General features: G+C 37.3%; 1 protein-coding gene across 1 annotated transcript in view; it reads right to left on the bottom strand.

Moving 5' to 3' along the window:
* diaph1 (diaphanous related formin 1) overlaps nucleotides 1-19,246 on the bottom strand; it is a 123,680-nt gene that overhangs the window by 5,119 nt on the left and 99,315 nt on the right. Inside the window, exons 18-26 of the mRNA XM_077247266.1 lie at nucleotides 15,294-15,392; nucleotides 15,089-15,183; nucleotides 10,335-10,436; nucleotides 10,015-10,254; nucleotides 8,761-8,890; nucleotides 8,138-8,262; nucleotides 7,646-7,810; nucleotides 6,624-6,765; nucleotides 3,271-3,360 (exon numbers count right to left, since the gene is read on the bottom strand). Of these exons, the coding sequence (XP_077103381.1) occupies nucleotides 3,271-3,360; nucleotides 6,624-6,765; nucleotides 7,646-7,810; nucleotides 8,138-8,262; nucleotides 8,761-8,890; nucleotides 10,015-10,254; nucleotides 10,335-10,436; nucleotides 15,089-15,183; nucleotides 15,294-15,392 (1,188 nt within the window). The remainder of the gene's footprint in view (nucleotides 1-3,270; nucleotides 3,361-6,623; nucleotides 6,766-7,645; nucleotides 7,811-8,137; nucleotides 8,263-8,760; nucleotides 8,891-10,014; nucleotides 10,255-10,334; nucleotides 10,437-15,088; nucleotides 15,184-15,293; nucleotides 15,393-19,246) is intronic.

Raw genomic sequence — 19,246 nt, 5'->3', positions numbered from 1 at the left:
TTAAGTGTGTGGTATTGTTCTGCTGACAACAGGAGTGTGTGTGTTGCTCTTTTCGTAGGATGGTTAAAGAGAGGGTGTGTCTGTCTCAGTGTTTGTGCGCATGACAATGGAGTGTGTGTGTGTGTGTGTGTGTTTTGTGGGCATCTGGCAGTGAGTTTGGTGTCTCTATAAAGTGATATTGTGTGATGGGCACAGGGTGTTGTATTAGTCTGTGTGTGTCTTTTATGTTGGAGTGTGTGTCTTTCGTTGAGGAGTCAGGAGTGTGTGAGTGGGGTCACGACACGGCAGATGTGTGTATATTAATGAAGAGTCTAAAAACAGACACACCCACACCGGCTGCATCCTAATTTGCATACTTTCAATCCTAAATGCCATGTGAGACCATTAGGATTAGGGCGTACCAAATCATGTCGCACTTTGAAAAAAATAGTCCACCTAAAAAGGGTCAAACTTTTTTATGACCACTGGAAAGTTTCCGGAAACATCTGTCACAGTCTTGTTTTCCTTCACTTCAAAATGACATATGGTGTCTATCCTGATTCCTGACTAACATCTATTATCCTCTACTGAGGAGTTTCTGACAGGAGTTTCTATTTTTACCCTATAGAATCTGCTGTATCATATTTGATATGACAAAGTTGTTTCTTTAACAAGTAAAAGGCCTTTTACTTTAATAGGAAAACTTCCCTCTTCAGCCTGTGCTTCATGTGTTATTACTGATTTTTCAAAAGTAAACTTATAACTTTTCTTAGTAATATTTCAAGATGAACACTTACTGGTCTAAAACAACCTGGGTTTGCTTATTTATCCATATATCTTTATTTTATTTTTTTAAATCTTGTTAAAACGACTGAGTATCAAATATGATCATCAGTTTTTGAGGAAGGTTTATTTCTTCATCTCTTAATCATCATTGCATTTTAGGTTTTAAAACTACAGAGCTTTGATCATAATACTAAGCATTCAAATATCATTTTACTAAGACATATTATTGGAGATATAGAGTGATACTGCTGATATTCATATGCATTTTATGTATCTAGTCTTCTATACTATTTTTAAGTCTCATTGATTTACATTACAAGCATCAGAATTTCATGGGACATTTTGGCCATATAAATATCAGCATCTGCACCAAATTTCATATTTTTGATCAGTTTGTGCCTCTGAATAAAATGTGGGTGTTTTTTCCTCCTGAATATGAGCTCTATACTCTCACTATATCAGAATATATGATTCATAAAAGCCTGATGTATCAAATATGATATTCAACAAAAAACACATATGCAAACTTTGTTTTTTAGATTAATTACTTAATTTGATTCATATTTAGTATATAATATTTAATATCATATATTTATATATTATATATATATTTATTATTCTATTTATTTTTTGATTGTTTTCTTCTAATATACTAAACACAGATTTATGTCAATGATGAGGTGTTTTTATGAATGCATTGCAACTTAAATGTATTTTGTGTATTTGTAAGCGTGTCGAGCAGCAGCTGCCGTCCGTCGCTCAGCATCTTTCTGATTGGCTGATGACTCATTATGCAGAGGGTCAGAGGTCAGAGGTTACAGGGCGTCTCCTGTCTCCACACTGCATGCCTGCGGTCTGTCTAAAGGCATCTACACTGTGTGTGTGTGTGTGAGTGAACGCATACATATGCAGAACGCACAAGTGGTCAGAATGGGTGTGTGTTGGTATGTGTGTGTGGCATATGTTGAGGGGTTGAGTCACATGTGGCGTGTGTTGCTCTGTTTGTGCTGTCTACATAGGCAGCTCCCTTCAAAGCCAGCATTCTTAATGATTTGAAACGTCTACAAAGGCTATAAATCACTAATTCAAAGCATTTTAAAAGACAGCATAATTTTGGAACAACCTTTAATGCATTGAGGATGCCTTAGCATCATGTGGGAGCTCACTAGGTTTTGAAACATAACTTGTGTAGAGGGCTGCTTTAGAAAAGCTAAAAATACAAAACACCACTGATGACTCATGCCACACACACACACACACACACACACACACACACACACTTTGATTCGATTCCAAGGAAAATATACGGTCTGAAGCAGCAAAGTAAACAGAGTAAAGACTGTACAGAGATACAGAGAAATAAACTTATGTGAGAGAAAGAGAGGGAATATAAGATGGTGAAGTAAAAAATGACCAGAATGGAGAAAGGAATAAAGGGTGGAAAACAGAAAGAGATTTTGCCATGGAACTAAATTCAAAAGATGAAAGCGCGGGAATGTGGAGGCGGAGAGAGGGATTGTGTGTATGCTCATAATTGCCACATAGCAGCACATCTGGATTCATTCAACAGATACACACACACACACACACACACACACACACACACACACACACACACACACACACACACACACACACACACACACACACACACACACACACACACACACACACACACAGCACTTCTCCACACTGTTTGGAAGTCTAAAATACAGTGAAGAGAGGGAACATAAAACACACATAGTTTGTGTACAACTGTAATTCTGAACTATACATCTATCTATTGAAACACATTGAAATAATGTTTTCTTTCAAAAAAATAAATTACTGTTCAAAAGGTTGGGGTATGTAAGAGTTTATTTTTTTGAAAAAAGTCTTTCCGCTCGACCAAGGCTGCATTTATTTAATCAAAAATACAATTAAAACAGCAATATGGTGAAATAGCAAAATACCTGTTTTCTATGTTAATGTATTTTGAAATATAATGCAAATATATTTTAAAATATAATTATTTCCTGTGATCAAAGCTGAATTTTCAGCATCATTCCTCATTATATCATTATATTTACTGCAAAAGAAACAGTTCTGATTATTATAAATGCGGCTTAATATTTTTGTAGAAACTGTGATACTCTGTTCAGAATTCTTTGATGAACAGAAACAGAATTTATTTGAAATAGTAATATAGTAAAAGGCATTTGTAATGTTACGTTTGCTTAATGCATAGATTGCTAAATAAAAGTATTAACTTTTTTTTTACCCCAAACTTTTGAATGCTTTTGAATGCAGACACATTTTTTATCCAAAGCAAATTACACTGAATTTAAATGACACATTTCATTATGCTTTACCTGGAAATCAAACCCACAAACCAGCATGTGTCCAGTTTATATGTAGTTGTTTTTCACAATTGAAACATTTCTGCATTCTGTGTTCCCTCAATACCAGCAATAACTGCACATCTGACAAATGAACTGTAATGATGTGTGTGTGTGTGTGTGTTACCTGCTTGTCGTGGTCCTCTCTTCCTCTTGAAAGCGGCTCCAGACTGCAGCGCCTCCAACAGACCATCCATGATACCAGTCTCATCTCCATCTGAAACACACAAATACAACATTAAACACACACATTTTTTAAAAAAAACTATTAATATTATACATCAATAATGGTCTCAGCATCACTATCTGAAACACACACACAAACACACAAAGTATTACTGCTGAAACACATGCAGAACTGTAGAACTAGAGAGCAACAGTCTCAGCCACAGTGACATCAGATGAGAGAGGAGCAAAGGATCATGGGAATGTAAACATCATCAGAGTCACCAGTTACAGCAGACAGCACCCCCTACCTTACACACACTGATACACACTGTTGACCTACATAACTGAAACACACACACACAAACACACACGATGGGAAGGACTGTATGCTCTGAAAATAGTTTGTTTGTGTAAAATAGTTTTTGTTAAAAGCGTGTGGCTTGATTTCAATCCACTTGATATAGTGAATGATTTCAGGGTTGTGTGTGTGTGTGTGTGTGTGTGTGTGTGTGTGTGTGTGTGTGTGTGTGTGTGTGTGTGTGTGTGTGTGTGTGTGTGTGTGTGTGTGTGTGTGTGTAGACAGATGGTTTAAATCACATCCTCTCTGGACAACATGGGGTTAAAGATTTATGGATCTAATTTCCCTGCCCCCCATAAACACACACACACACACACACACACACACACACACGCACACGCACACGCACACGCACACGCACACCTCCTCCCAATATACACAAACTCACACACCAACCTTCATAAACACACACACAAACCTTGAACACTGAACAGTGTGTCTGTATGCAGCTCATACAGACACACACACACACACACACACACTGCTAGTCTCACTGTAATCCCCAGAAAATCTGCAGCCAGATGGTTGTGTCTGACCTGACAACCTAGATCTCTCTCACACACACACACGCACGCGCGCACGCACGCACACACACACACACACACACAGAGCTGTTTGCAGTGCACACACACCACCGTGAGGTGTGTTATAGGAACAGCACATCTGATCTGCTGAGATTTTCTCCCTGCTGCATATTACATATTATAAATGTATATATTATAATATCACTGGAAAATAGAAAAATGAAGAGTTCTATTTTAGAAAAGACACAATAAGTGTTTCCCTCCAGTATTGTGTCAAATCTAAATGTAACTTGTTCATATTTCATGAAGCATTTCTGTTATTAATTGTAATTTTATACAATTTAATTACAATTTAAAATTTCTTAAATGTATTTAAAATTAATATATTTTATTTAATATTTAAAAAAAAAAATATATATATATACATACATAGTTATACAGTATATATTTTATATATATAATTAATTTTATTTATTTAAATTTGATTAATTATTGTGCATGTAGTTTTCATCATTGAGAGACCACATGGAATATTTGTACATTAAAAATATATTACACTGCGGGACCGTTTAAACACTAATTTGATGAATACGTGGTGACCAATTACAGCATCAAAGATCATACACTAAAATCTTGATATTTTAACAGTTCAATTCTATTCATACCCAGTAACTGGGGTCTTTTGGTAGAAACTCTTCTTTACCACAGTCAGTTTTTGTAGAGGACACACAATGTAACCCTGTTTGTTAGTGAAGCGCTTTAGTGCTCCTCATGACACATTCTGCCGCATTAGACCATCATCAGCCATTAAACACTCTTATGTGAAGCATCACCACAGTGCTGACCATCACATCTGTCTGACATCTGTCTGCACACAGTATCTATCACACAACACTGACACCCACTGACCGTCCACAGGAACTGCGGAGACTAATGTGGGAAACACTTTTGATTTATCTAATTCTCAGGGTTTGACTGCTAAACTAAAGATAACGTGTGTGTGTTTGAGAATGTGGGAATGTCGAGGCCAAACATTTCAAATATTCAACCCTGAGAGTTCAATGAACCCTGTGTGTGTGTGTGTGTGTGTGTGTGTGTGTGTGTGTGTGTGTGTGTGTGTGTGTGTGTGTGTGTGTGTGTGTGTGCGCGAGAGAGAGAGGGGGGGGGGGATTGAGAGATGGGAAACAAACAGATGAGATGCATGCGGATTTCTGTAGTCTTGTGGAAAGAACATACGTGTGTGTGTGTGTGTGTGTGTGTTCTTTCAACTGACTTTCAAATCAGCCATCTGTATGCAAATCAAACCTCAAATGTTATCGTGGCACCCACATAATAAAGCTGATTTATAAACTAGATTAAAAACTTAAACTAAAAATGCCTTGGCATCTCACTTAAATCAAATAAGTTAAGTACTGAAGTTACTAAAACTAAACTGAAATAAATTAAATAAATTAAAGGTAAAAAAAAATATGAAGGAAAATTCAAATTTAAAAAATAAATGAGTAATAAAATATGGTTTATTGTTTATAACACGGCACTCTGTGATCTAATTTAATTATTCCCTCTTACATTCTTATTAGAGTGTTTTGTTTTTGATTATTATTATTTATTTTTTATGTGTATATGTGTCCGTGTACTGTTTAAAAGTGGGAGGTAAAAACAAAAAAGGGTGGAAAGGATAAATTGTATCTGTGTTTGGAAGTTCTATATTGTTTGTTATTTGTTGTATTGTTTTCCTTTCCCTTCGATAAAAAAAGTAATAAAATATGTATTTTATAATTATATACTTAATTAAATTTTAACTGATAAATAACTACATTGGTTAACATGAACTAACAATAAACAATACTTCTACAACATTTATTAATCTTAATTTTTAGTCAACATTTATAAAAACTATCAAAAGTTATCCATTACGATTAGTTAATGAATTAACATGAACAATGAAAAACTAAATTTTTTGAACTAAGATTAATTCCGGCTGTAAATATATCTATCAATTTAGTTCAAGTTAGCTAATGAATTAACTAATATTAACAAAAGAGACCTTATTACCATCTTTTACTATCAACCTCCCTCAAACACACACACACACAGGTCTGCAGTAATAATGAGAGTGGAAATTTGACCCAAAAGTTTTAAACTACAGCCAGACCAGAAAAGTAGGTCAGAGAGAGAGAGAGAGAGAGAGAGAGAGAGAGAGAGAGAGAGAGAGAGAGAGAGAGAGAGAGAGAGAGAGAGAGAGAGAGAGAGAGAGAGAGAGAGAGAGAGAGAGAGAGAGAGAGAGAGAGAGAGAGAGAGAGAGAGAGAGAGAGAGAGAGAGAGAGAGAGAGAGAGAGAGCTCATTTATGTTAGATGTAGTATTCATGAAATGTGCGAAAGCAAAGTGTTCTGAATCTCACAACACACACACACACACACAATCTTTACCATCATTGATGTTGAGTATCTGTCCAGCGTTCATTCTTTTCTGTTTCTCCTCTTTCTCTTTTTCTGCTTTCTCTTTTGCCAGTTTGGCTCGACGAATCTTCTCCTCTGCTTCTTTCCGCTTCTGGTTCTCTTTCACCGCTTGCTGTAAAAAAGCACATAAATGCAGTGAGGTGAAGAGTTGAACTCAAGATCTCGGATTCAGATCTTCTTCTGTTTGTTCAGCTGAAGGAGAATATAAAGTTATAAAGTATTATGATGAACAGATGAAATCACAGAACAGATACAATCATAAAGTGTGTGTGTTTTTGACATGGAGTCTCTGCTCCCTTTATGACAGAGAGAATGCAAGTATGAATGCAAGTCTAGACAAAAGTCTGTTTTAATATACTAAACAGACTGATGACTGAACCATATGCTACACACCCACACACATACACACACACACACACACACACACACACACACACACACACACACACACACACACACACACACACACACACACACACACACACACACACACACTCGCACACACACACGTGCACAAACACACACTTGCACGCACACACACACACGCGCGCACACACACACAAGCAAGCAAACATTAACACCCATGTTGGTACTATAAACACGGTTTAAAAGTTTGGGGTGATTAAAACTCATATTTTACAATAAATTAATACTCTTATTCAGCAAGGATGGAATCAATTGATCAAAGGTGAGAGTAAAGACATCTATCATGTTACAAAAGTTAAACTCGTGCAATTGCGAGTTATAAAATCAGAATTATTAGAGTTATTCAGCTTATTTTTTTATTTGACCATTTGCTGCGTTTTGTTATCAGAAGTGCTCACACAATCCCAGAAATCAGCTTCATTCTGCGCTGCTACATAATGAGGTGAATAAAGCCAGAATTGTGAGATGCAAACACGCAAGTGTCCGAATTTTGGGAAAAAAAGCTTCCATATTTATCCAAGGTAAATACTGGTCAATTTTCTGTGGACCGTCGGTTGTGATCTCACCTGGAACATGGTCCTGAAGTTGTTGAGGTCACCGAATAACTCTTCTGGGCTCATCTTTTTGGGGTCGAACACAAAGAACTTGCCCAAATCCTCATACTGCTTCTCCATGTTCTCGTGCATCAGCTGTATCTTCTCAAACTGCTCACGAGCCGTCGATACAAAACTGTGCAGGACTCCGTTAAGAAAAACACACCTTCAATATCACTTATACAGGGATCAGCTTTTATATTTAGATTTAGAAATCATTATTAAACGCATGAAATTAGTTGTTTTTCTCTTCAAACAGAGAGCAAGTACTAAAACAAACATCCTCCCAAACTTCCTTAATGGACGCTCGCAGGACGGCACACTTCATCTAGAACCCAAACAGGATGTGATATCACAATGGATCATTGACACTTTATTTATATAACATTTATTTTTGCAGAAATGACAGTGGAAACCAAAGTGACACTTCCTGTCAGGGAACAGGTCAGGGGAAATAAAGGATATAGTCATTTTCTCCACAAATTTGTCCTTGTCGCTCTGCGGAGGGGGGAACGTCTCAATGTCTTTCTCCAGGTTTTTAATCTGCTTTCCCATCTGATCTATATTCTTCAGGAGCGTCTCTGCCGACACTAAGAGAGAGAGAGATTTTTTTTTTTAAGAAACCATACCTCGTTTGACCGTTTTTGAAAGAAGACTCTTCTGCTCACCAAGGCTGCATTATTTAATCAAAACACAGTAAAAACAGTAATATTATGACATATTATAACAATTCAAAATAACTGTTTTCTATGTAAATATGTAGTAAACTGTAATTTATTCCTGTAATCAAAGCTGCATTTTCAGCATCATTACTCTAGTCTTCAGTGTCACATGATCCTTCAGAAATTATTCTAATATGATGATTTATTATCAATGTTGGAAAAAGTTGTGCTGCTTCATATTTTTGTGGAAAACTGTGAAAAAGAATCTTTTGTAACATGACAAATGTCAACTGTCACTTTTGATCAATTTAATGCATACTCGCTGAATAAAAGTATTAATTTCTTTAAAAAAAATGTTTTTGAATGGTAGTGTATATAGAATAAGGAAAGCATAATCAGTGACGTGAAGACTGGACTGAGACTGACCTCTGCTGGCTTTCTCCACGTGGATGAGTTCGTCTGGGAAGGTCATGACCTCAGGGTACTGCTCCTGACATGTTTCCGCCAGGAAGTGCAGGAGAGTCTGTTTCTGATCTGCTGATTTAGTGTCTCTCAACTAAACACACACACACACACACACACACACTTATTTACTTTGTGGGGAGCAACACAAAAAAGGTACAAAATGTGTTCTCTCTAGTAATCCCATGCATTTATTTCTAATGTTTGTGCAATAAATGGCACAAATATTGGCAACACAAATCCATCCCATAGAGAGAATCATTACATATGTTGGTAACAATTTAAGGTTCCATTTGTTAAAGGGGACCTATTATGGTCTTTTTCAAAGTCTTAATTTTTGGGCTCTACTAGAATAGGTTTTCATGCTTGAATGTTCAAAAAACACATTATTTTCCTCATATTCTCCATTGTTGTGGCTCCTCTCTTCCCAGTCTGTCAGTAACGCTCTGTTTAGTTCCTGTCTCTATGAAGCCCCTCCTTCTGAAAAGCACACTGTGCTCTGATTGGTCGGCTGGATCAGTGTGTTGTGATTGGTCGAGCGCTTTGAGTGTGTTTAGGAAATGTCCCACCCCTTACCATAACCGCCAGATTAACACACTACTAACTAACTCAACCAGGCCCCGCCCCTTTATTCTGTGTATTAATTATTTAAATGAGGAATATTGTGACGTGTCCGTTCCCGGAAGAAAACTCAAGACGACAATGGAGGCGTTTCAGGGAGTTCATGCGTCGGGTCAGAGGTCACTCTTCTGCCGGAACTAGACCCATATACAGCCGTTACCGAAAACCAGCGATTATAGTTTATAAAGTTATAAAAATCAGAAGGCCTTTATTAACCCCCTGGAGTCGTATGGATTACTTTTATGATGGATGGATTTGCTCCCATTATGTAGGATATTTTTTAATATAACTCCAATTGTGTTCTGCTGAAAGAATATACATATAAACCTAGGATGGCTTGAGGGTGAGTAAATTATGAAATCATTTTAATTTTTGTGTGAACCATTCCTTTAACATTAAAGATGAATAAATACTGTAACAAATGCATTGCTCATTGTTAGTTCTAAATAACATTAACAATTGGGATGTTTTTATTGTAAAGTGTTTTCCCGATATGCTAGATGAGCTATATGAAAAGTTGCTAGTTTAAAAGACATCAAATGCACACAAAATGTAGTGTTCATCGCTTTTGTCAATCAGAGCAGATCAGGACATCACCTTGCACAGGTAACTGATGCTGAATCCAAAAGCTTTGGCGTTGCGCGATCCTGCGTTCATGAAGTTTCCCAGCAGCAGCGTGATCTCCAGCAGTTTGGCGAATCCCTCGCTCTTCCGAAGCTCCTCACAGGCGGCCGTCACCGCCACCACTTCAGGCTTCACGTTATTCACCTGCTCCTCGAACTGGAGCTTGAAGAGGATGGCGCTCAGACGGGGCTTCAGGCGTTTCACTGAACTGATCTGGAGACAGAAACACACATGCTCTCTCTGTCTCTGTGTGATTGTGTTTCTGAGAAGTCAGTATTGTATGCCTTTCTCACCACAACTCCGAACTGTTCCGACTCAGCCAGCTCCTCGTACTCGTCTTTCAGCTCTGTTAATGTGTTGAGCTGTTCCTGCTCCGGCAGCAGCTTCAGCAAACTCTGAAACACACACAGTAAGATGTTTACCACTAGAAAACCACTCAGGAGAAGACACCAGTTTCACCAGTTTTGTCCATTTTGGTTCGCCTACTAAAAGTTTACACACACAGATTGGCAGGTTTCATTGGAGACATGCTGACTTTATTTCACAGAATTGCTAGATGTAAAGTCAGAATTGCATGATATAAAGTCACAATTGCGAGATATAAACTCACAATTGCAAGTAATAAAGTCCAATTCTAAAGAAAAAAAGACATTATATATATACACAATTCTGAGTTTATAACACGCAATTGTGACTTTATAATACGCAACTGGGAGATATAAAGTCAAGTCAAGTCACCTTCATTTATATAGTGCTTTTAACAATATGGACTGTTTCAAAGCAGCTTTACAGTGATAATAGGAAATTGCAAGTCAGAACAGATAAGTCAGAATTGCAAGATTTAAACATGGAAATCCGAGAAAAAGAAAAGTCTGAATTGCAAATTTAATTCTCGCAATTGCGAGTTTACATCCCACAGTTCTGACTTTATAACACACAATTGCGAATTTATATCATGCAAGTAAAATCGCAATTGTGAGAAAAAAAAGTCAGAATTGTGAGATAAAAGTCACAAGCTTCAAAACATTATGAGATGAAACGGAGTATTAAAGAAAGTGGGACTTGATTAATATCATGATGATAGATGAGTGACTGGTATGAAGGTGGCAATAAAAAAATAAGAGGGACTGATGTCAAAAAGGAAAGTTGTTTCAGAACCAGTCATTACATTTTGACAAAAGATTTTGAAGAATAATTTTTTTAATTTTGAAATAACATGCACTGATGATTCATTCACAATAAGACCCAAAATAGCTATTTTGATTTCATGTGGACTTGAATTCTGGACTGTAAAACTTGAAGGTCTTGCTTTAAACAACAGCAAACCAACAAATGTTTTTCCAAGCTCAATATTCGTCATATTTTCTGTTGACCAAATTTCTTGTGATCTCGACATAACTAGTTTTCTTGTGATAATGGCTTCATTTTTCTGTGTACTCGTAAACAAATCTGTTCCTGTCTGCCTTTCTGCTGGTCTGTGTCTGTAAGCTCCGTATAGTTTTCTGTTTGAATCTCTATTTACTATAATTCCTTGCTGTTCGTATTTGCTAAATTTAACTTATTCATCAACATATATTAGATATTGTCTAATATTGCCTATCACATTAATCTGACATCGCTAGCTTTTATCTAAATCATTATCGCTAGCACAACACGCTAGTATTTCGCTAGCCTGTTAACCTGCCATCCGTGCTTACCGTCTTTTGCCGGTTTTTTCGCAAACGCCTTTAATGAGTCTATCAAGCAACTAAGGTAAGTAGAATCAGTCAACAAACACGGTGAGTAATGTCTTCTCCTGTTATTGTCACTTGCACTTCAAGTCACATGTATAGTATAGCATTCTCTGTCAGCATTAACTCTCTGGGGTCGAGAAACGCGCCAGCGCGTTTTGCTGTTTTTTTTCCACATAGCAGCAACATAGACTTAAAATACTCCGTCATTTTTGGTCATATAAATAAAATCAACACATGATTATAAACTATAGAGGGTCTTCTTTTTTTTGTGTACACTCACATTAACATCAAAACCGTGTGCTTTTGTAAAATGAAGAAAATAAACAGGGTGTGCTTTCTGCCTCTATGTCTCCGTTAAATTTTTTTCTGGTGCACGTCTCTAAACTTAAACAAAGCTCAGCGAATACTATTCACACAAGCACGAGCAATATATCTTTATTATCATTTAAGTTTGTACTTTTAAAATATCTAATTCAAAACTAAAATAAATATTCTCTGTTTATGTAATCTATTAAAAAAGAGAGAGGTGTCAGCCGATCTCATTATCGTTATCTTAGCTCATTATTCTGCTAATGTGACACGCCCACGGAGAGCGCGCGGTATTCAAACGCAAATGATCTGAAGCAACACATGCAAAGTGTCAAATATGTTGAAATAACGTTAAAATGTCTTTGTATTACCAACGTATTAAACTGCAAATTAATATGTATGCCCTAATATAGGCTCATAAAAACAACAAACGATATGCCTATGTTACAGACGAAATATGAAAGACAACATTTCGTTGACTAGTTTTTGGATAGATTATTAACTGTTTACTGTAGCCTAAACTATAGACTACTGCCACATTGAATAAGCTTTTGTTCACCAATTTCTGCTCAAATGTTAAATATATTAGGCTGTTTGTTTTGTCAAAAATAAAGTCATCAACTAGGATGCTATTATAGTGTTTGTTCCAATGTAGGCTTTATGTAGGCAATATATAGAGTGAATTTACACCTTTGCCATTAACATGTTTATAAATAACTGAAAAAAGCACAAATGTTAGAGCATGTCAGAACACCTCCAGGACCCCAAAAACACATAGGACCCCAGAGGGTTAAAGGAATTACATGTGATAAATGCAGGGAGACAGTCAGGCTGATGGAGAAGATTTCAGAACTAGAGACAGGCATTCAAACTTTAATCGAGGATAGTAAGAGTGCAAGGGCTTTAGATACTGCTTTGGATGCGACTAGCTAAGAAAACTCTGTATATTGTTCAGTTCCGGCTTTAGAGCCCGTGCAGCAGGGCAACTGGGTGACCGTGAGATGCTGTAGTCGCGGGACAAAACACCGCTCTTCCATTCTGATAACAACATTAAACAGGTTCTCCCCCCTCAGTGAAACACCCACTGAGAATCCTGTTGTGCCCTAGTTATTGGCCGATTCTATTACACGGAACTTGAAAATAGAGACACCAGCCACCATAGTCACATGTTTGCCGGGAGCCAGAGCACCTGATATCAAAGCAAATTTAAAAGTGCTGGCTAATGCTAATTGTAAATTCTCTAAGATTATTATTCACGTCAGCACTAATGATGTTTAACTTCGCCAGTCAAAGATCACCAAAATTAACGTTAAAGAGGTTTGTGAACTCGCAAGTACGATGTCAGGCGCTGTAATTTGCTCTAGCCCCCTTCCTGTTTGCAGGAGTGATGAGATACTTAGTAGACTGGCGGTAGATCCTTTTCCTATATAGCACCAAAACTTTGGAACAGTCTTCCCAACATTGTCCGGGAAGCAGACACACTCTGTCAGTTCAAATCTAGACTAAAAACACATCTCTTTGGCCTAGCATACACACAACACATTATAGACTTCTATAATTCAATGTTAGGTTGCGTAGATTAGGTCAGCCGGAACCGGGAACCCTTCCCATAAATCCTGATGTACTTGATACAATCATATGGAGTCTACACTAATGTTAGTCTCTCCGTTTATCCCGAGGTTTACCGCAGTCCACCGGATCCAGGCCGTATCTGGATCTGATGAAGGACCTGCGCCTGGACACGACGATAATGAGTCCTGAAGTGTCACTAGTCTCTCCCTTGTGAAGGCCTCCTTCCCTTTATCTCTGTACAGATAAAACGTTGTCGGGATAATTCCGGTTTTCACATGGCTACGTGGAAGCGATACAAATTTTTGAATTATACATTTATACAATTATACAAGGCTTGTATAAAACTAACTTTAGCTGGACAATAACTTTATTCTAGAGCAGCTGTAAAGCCAAAACAATCTCTGTTACTTTAATTTTCTATTATCACTGTATAGCTGCTTTGAAACAATCTATATTGTTAAAAGCGCCATATGTAAATGAAGGTGACTTGACTTGACAAACAAATAATAGAAAAAAAGATTAATTATAATTATAACATTGCTTAACATTTCAGCTTTTTCTGAGCAACAGCGCTTTTTAGTTCTTGCTACAGAGTTCTGAGGTCTCCTTTCCAAACACTTTGTTAGTAACTGAAAAAAACAACAACTAAAGAACGGTTAATTAAGTGACATTATGCGATTAAGTTTTGAAGATAACAATAAAATAAAATCAATCACTGCTGATTTTTTCAAAAACAGATCCAGCTGTAACCTGCAACACAGAAAGTGACTTTAGTTAACGGAAGCCGACCTTTAGATCTGATTTCACGCTCGTTCAAGCTATGCCTTTGTTATTGTTTTGAATAAGCGAGCTCTAGCGGGAAAACTTACATACTGTGCCTTTAATGTCGAAATCACAAGAAAACCACTTCATTAAGTGAACATTGTGACAGAATTATGGTGATCACAAAAAAAACACTTTTTATAATGTGGAGATTGTGAGAAAATTTATCATGAGAAAATGGGGGGGGGGGGGGGGCACAAGCTTTTAAGGCTTCAGGAGACAAAGACATGCATTATTTTATGCCGGTCAAAGTATGTTATCAGTGGTTATTACACGGCTCTGTGGAATACTCAATTCTGATTGGTCAAATGAGCCATCCAGCGCTACGTTATCCCCAGATAACAACCTATAAAAACTGATAACACCGGTTCATCCAGGTAACTGAAGTCGGTGCTTTCTCGTGGAAGATTTGCGTTTGGTTTGTTAACATGTTAACAGCTGTTATCAGTTCACGTTAGGCCGGATTGCTTTCACAATCATTTTGAGAAGAAGCAAGTTGTGCGGTTCACTGGTGCGCAACAGAGTTTAAAAATGAACTAAACTTTAACGTCAGATGGACATCAAAGATCCACTCAATCAATACGACAGCTTTCACACACACTCTTTCATACCTGCACCATGTTTTCAGAGAGAACTTTCTCATTGACCTCCAGGATGACATTCTTCATCTCTTCATAAGGCATCCTGTTTGAACCCAGGAATATAGCTGGAAAACACACACACACACAGTTCTGAGCAAACAACACTATAAATTACTGTTAAACTAGTGAGATATTTCTCATCTGCATGAACATTGGTGTATTGGCTACTACTCACAGAGATTCTGGGATGTTTTGGAGTCGAGCACCTTCAGCTCCTTCACCTTCTTCTTCTGAGCGTTTTTCTTCTCTTCAGATCCCTCTTGATCTTTCTTAACTAGAAATGCACAAAAAGAGATGGGGTTAAGTACTCATGTGTGTTTAAGATAGTGGCCTCAGATTCAAAAAAAGCAGCTGAAAATGATGTTTCTGTAAGGCTGTGCACAGTATTTGACTTCTCATACAGGCTACATGGGTTTTTGGGGAGTTGATGAAACACGTCAAGCAGTGACATCAGTGTCCAGTTAATATATGTACAACACTTCATGTAATACTGCATTAAACAACAATTTTCAAATTCTTTGATGATTATCATACGTGCAGTTAAGAACTCATGTCAATTGAGAGGCTTTTTTTAAAATTCACGTCTATGGTGGGTTCGGGGGCACCAAAAAAAAAAAAAAAAAAGATCACGTGCACGTTATTTGTCCTGGATTTTTTAGTTGTAAAATTAGTTCATAGATCAAATTACCACAAAAAAAATAAAGAAAAAAAAGACTCACCTTCGAAAAATCAAAGGAAATATATAATCCAAAAAAGAAAGAGAACCGTGCACGTGCACACACACACAAACTTGTCCGCTATCTTCGTGAGGACTCTCCAAAGGCATAATGGTTTTTATATTGTACAAACTGTATATTCTGTCCCCTTACACTAATCCTACTCCTAAATCTACCCATCACAGAAAACTTTATGCATTTTTACATTTTAAAAATTCAAAGTTTAGAATATTTATTAAACCATTTCCCTCGTGGGGACTGCTGGCTGGTCCACACAATGTAGTTGATCTCAGGTTTTATTATCATTCTGGGGACATTTAGTCCCCGCAATGTAATATAAACAAGGACACACACTCACACACACACACACACACCAGTGTGTCGGCATTTCTGTTCTAAAGACAGACTGTGAGGTGAGCAGGAGGAGGTCAGAGGTCAGGGTTGAGAGTCAAACGCCCAACAGCTTCAATGAAACGTGAAGACTAAAGTTCACACTACTGACGAGTCTCCAGAGAAGGACCACAGACACACACAGCGTCAGCTTGTGTGTTGTGTGTGTGTGTGTGTGTGATAACCTCCTTCGTTCATATTGCATGAAACACAATCAAGATCAGATAAACATCTTCATCTGCAATCTGGCCTGTTCTCTTCTATCCATTTTTGTCCTTTATTCTTTCTCTAATGTCTTTCTCAATACTTTCTCTCCTCCATTCAAACTTTTTCTCTCTCTCTGCACCTCATTTCCGAGCAGTACATTTGTCTCTGGCATCTGTGTGTGTGTGTGTGTGTGTGTGTTGAGTTACAGCAGCATATGGAAACGCTCAAGAGAGTGAACCAGCTCTGGATTACATTACACACACGTTGAGTTTTATGTTTTATGGGGACTTTCCATAAACACAATGATTTTTATACTGTTTTCGAACCCTACCCATCACAGAAAACTTTCTGCATTTTTATATTTTCAAAAAGCATCACTTACTATCATTTATAAGCTGTTTTCCTCATGTGGACCAAAAATTGTCCCCACAAGGACAAGGATTTCTGGTATTGCCATCTTTGAGGGACATTGTATTTTTATGTAGTTTTATACATGTATTTTTATATTTTCTTCTTGTAAATTTCCTGGCTGTTAATTTAACTTAAGCTAATTATGTTGAATTCACTCAATCTCTTCATTTGAATTCTTAAATTACTCCTTCCAGATATATATTTTTAGAATACATTACCTAATAAACAAATATATTTAAATAAATAAACAAATAATTTGAATATACCTAAGAATTAAAATAGGCTACTTGCAACTTCTTCCATATGTTTTAAATAAATTGTAATAATTGTTTCCCTTTTTATTATTTCTACTTTTATGCATTTTTGATTATTTTATAAATCCCATACTGTAAAGCACAAAATAACATTGTGGATGAAATATGCTACATAAATAATAAACAGCTTGAATCTGTGACTGAGTTCAGAAAAAATAAATAGAAAGAGAGTGAAGACTAGACAGCGAGATTAATTCACGTATCCGCCAACAGCATAATGCGATCTTAAATGTGTGTGTGTGTACAGTGTGTGATTGATTATGCGCTCAGCCAGTGAACACACAGACATAGTCTCTGCAGTTCACTGCCTGTGATTCATAAAATGGGATCTGTATTCAAAATGGCTGCTGGTCTCTCTCTCTCACACACACACACACACACACACACACACACACTCTTCCAAAATTCATTTATGAGCCAATGGCGCCTCTGCAGGTCACAATGAAAACTGCAGCATGACAACAGCACATCTGTGTTACATTAACACTACATTTACAAGTAAGTGTGTGTGTGTGTGTGTGTGTGTGTGTGTGTGTGTGTGTGTGTGTGTGTGTGTGTGTGTGTGTGTGTGTGTGTTTGCTCAGTCAGGAACTTTGAAACACGGGCTCTTTAATGTTATTGTTTCTGGATTGTGTTGTAAACGTCCTGCTGTCTTTTGTATTTGTGTATTGCCTGAGGTCTATTCATCCATTCGGGCTTTTATCTTCCTCTCATGGCATCCAGCCTCAGTACACATCTGCTTCATACAAAAGAGCTCACACACACACACACCTCGAAATGAGGACATATCACTGACATACCATTATATATCTCCAAAAGATGAAACTGTTCCTAATGGGAGGTTTGGTCAAATTTAGCTCTCTTCTGATGACAGTAACTACACCCTAAACTATTCACACACACACACACACAGCAGAAGGTTTGTGGTTATTTCTGTAAGTGTCCAGCTGTCTTTCCACTTATGTCCGTCTCTTTGTCTGTCTTACATTAAAATGATTATTTTTCTGTGTTTAATAGTCGAGCAAGAGCCACAGACATCATGTCTGCTGTTTCTGGAACTCCTGATCTCAGTTTAAACACACACACACACACACACACACACACACACACACACATACACTCTTCTTTTCCCATACAAGGCAAGAGTATATGCGATGGAGTTCACAGTGAGACACACACACACACACACACACACACACGCCCAGCATGTTAAAGTGTAAGCAAGTGAATTCCACCTCATCAGCAAACCAACCACAAGCTCAGTACAATACCATCACACAAAGAGGAACTTTGTTCTTTCATTTCTCTCTCTTTCGTTCCAGATTATTTTTAGTTTAAAGTGTATTGCTGACAGCCTCCTTTGTCTTGTAGAAGTTTATGGTGGAGCGCTGGCACCTCTAGTGGCAGCAAACACACACTGCACACTAAACTTATTGCAAAACAACAAACTTTACCTCATTCCCCTCCTAAAAAATTATTCGTTTTCTAAATATGGAGAAAAGTTCATACTAAATGTTATACTAAAACTTAAATTTATAACAGTTTAGTGAACAGACACACCACAGTCTTAATGTTCACTGAATGTGACTTATTGAGGAATAAATTAGTCATTTCTTATATTTTACTGAGGCTTTTGTTATAAATACAACCTGTCTTTTGTGGATTTACTTTCCTGCAGCAACTTGAGGAAATCTGTTACTTCTGAATTTGAATCTTTGTTCTTCCAACATTCTGAGAATCAGACAAATTTCAAACAAGCTACACATTTTTAAACCGACGCAAGCACTTTTAAAGTCTTCAAGGAAAGAATGTTTCTCCTCCTGAGAGAAAGGGAATGTACTCGTCAGCAAACACACACACACACACTCCATACTTCAGTAATCTAATAGAAAACAACTCGCTCAGTAACACTGCTGACTGCAGGAATGCAGCTCAGAGTTTGACACAAAGAAAGAATGAAAGGAAAGAGAGACAGATGCAGGAGAGAAAGAGAAAGAAACAGAGCAGGTGTTCGTTGTTTGGGGCTTTAAATGTAAAACACAGCAGCAGCTGACGAGAGACGCCGTCCCTTTAAACTTTAAATGCCCATG

This window comes from Siphateles boraxobius, unplaced genomic scaffold (assembly GCF_051911475.1).
Source record: "Siphateles boraxobius isolate OS27281-9 unplaced genomic scaffold, OSU_SipBor_1 3, whole genome shotgun sequence".
NCBI classification, from domain to species: domain Eukaryota; kingdom Metazoa; phylum Chordata; class Actinopteri; order Cypriniformes; family Leuciscidae; genus Siphateles; species Siphateles boraxobius.
Note: the sequence above shows the minus strand (reverse complement) of the source record. Positions and strands in the feature narration are given on the sequence as shown.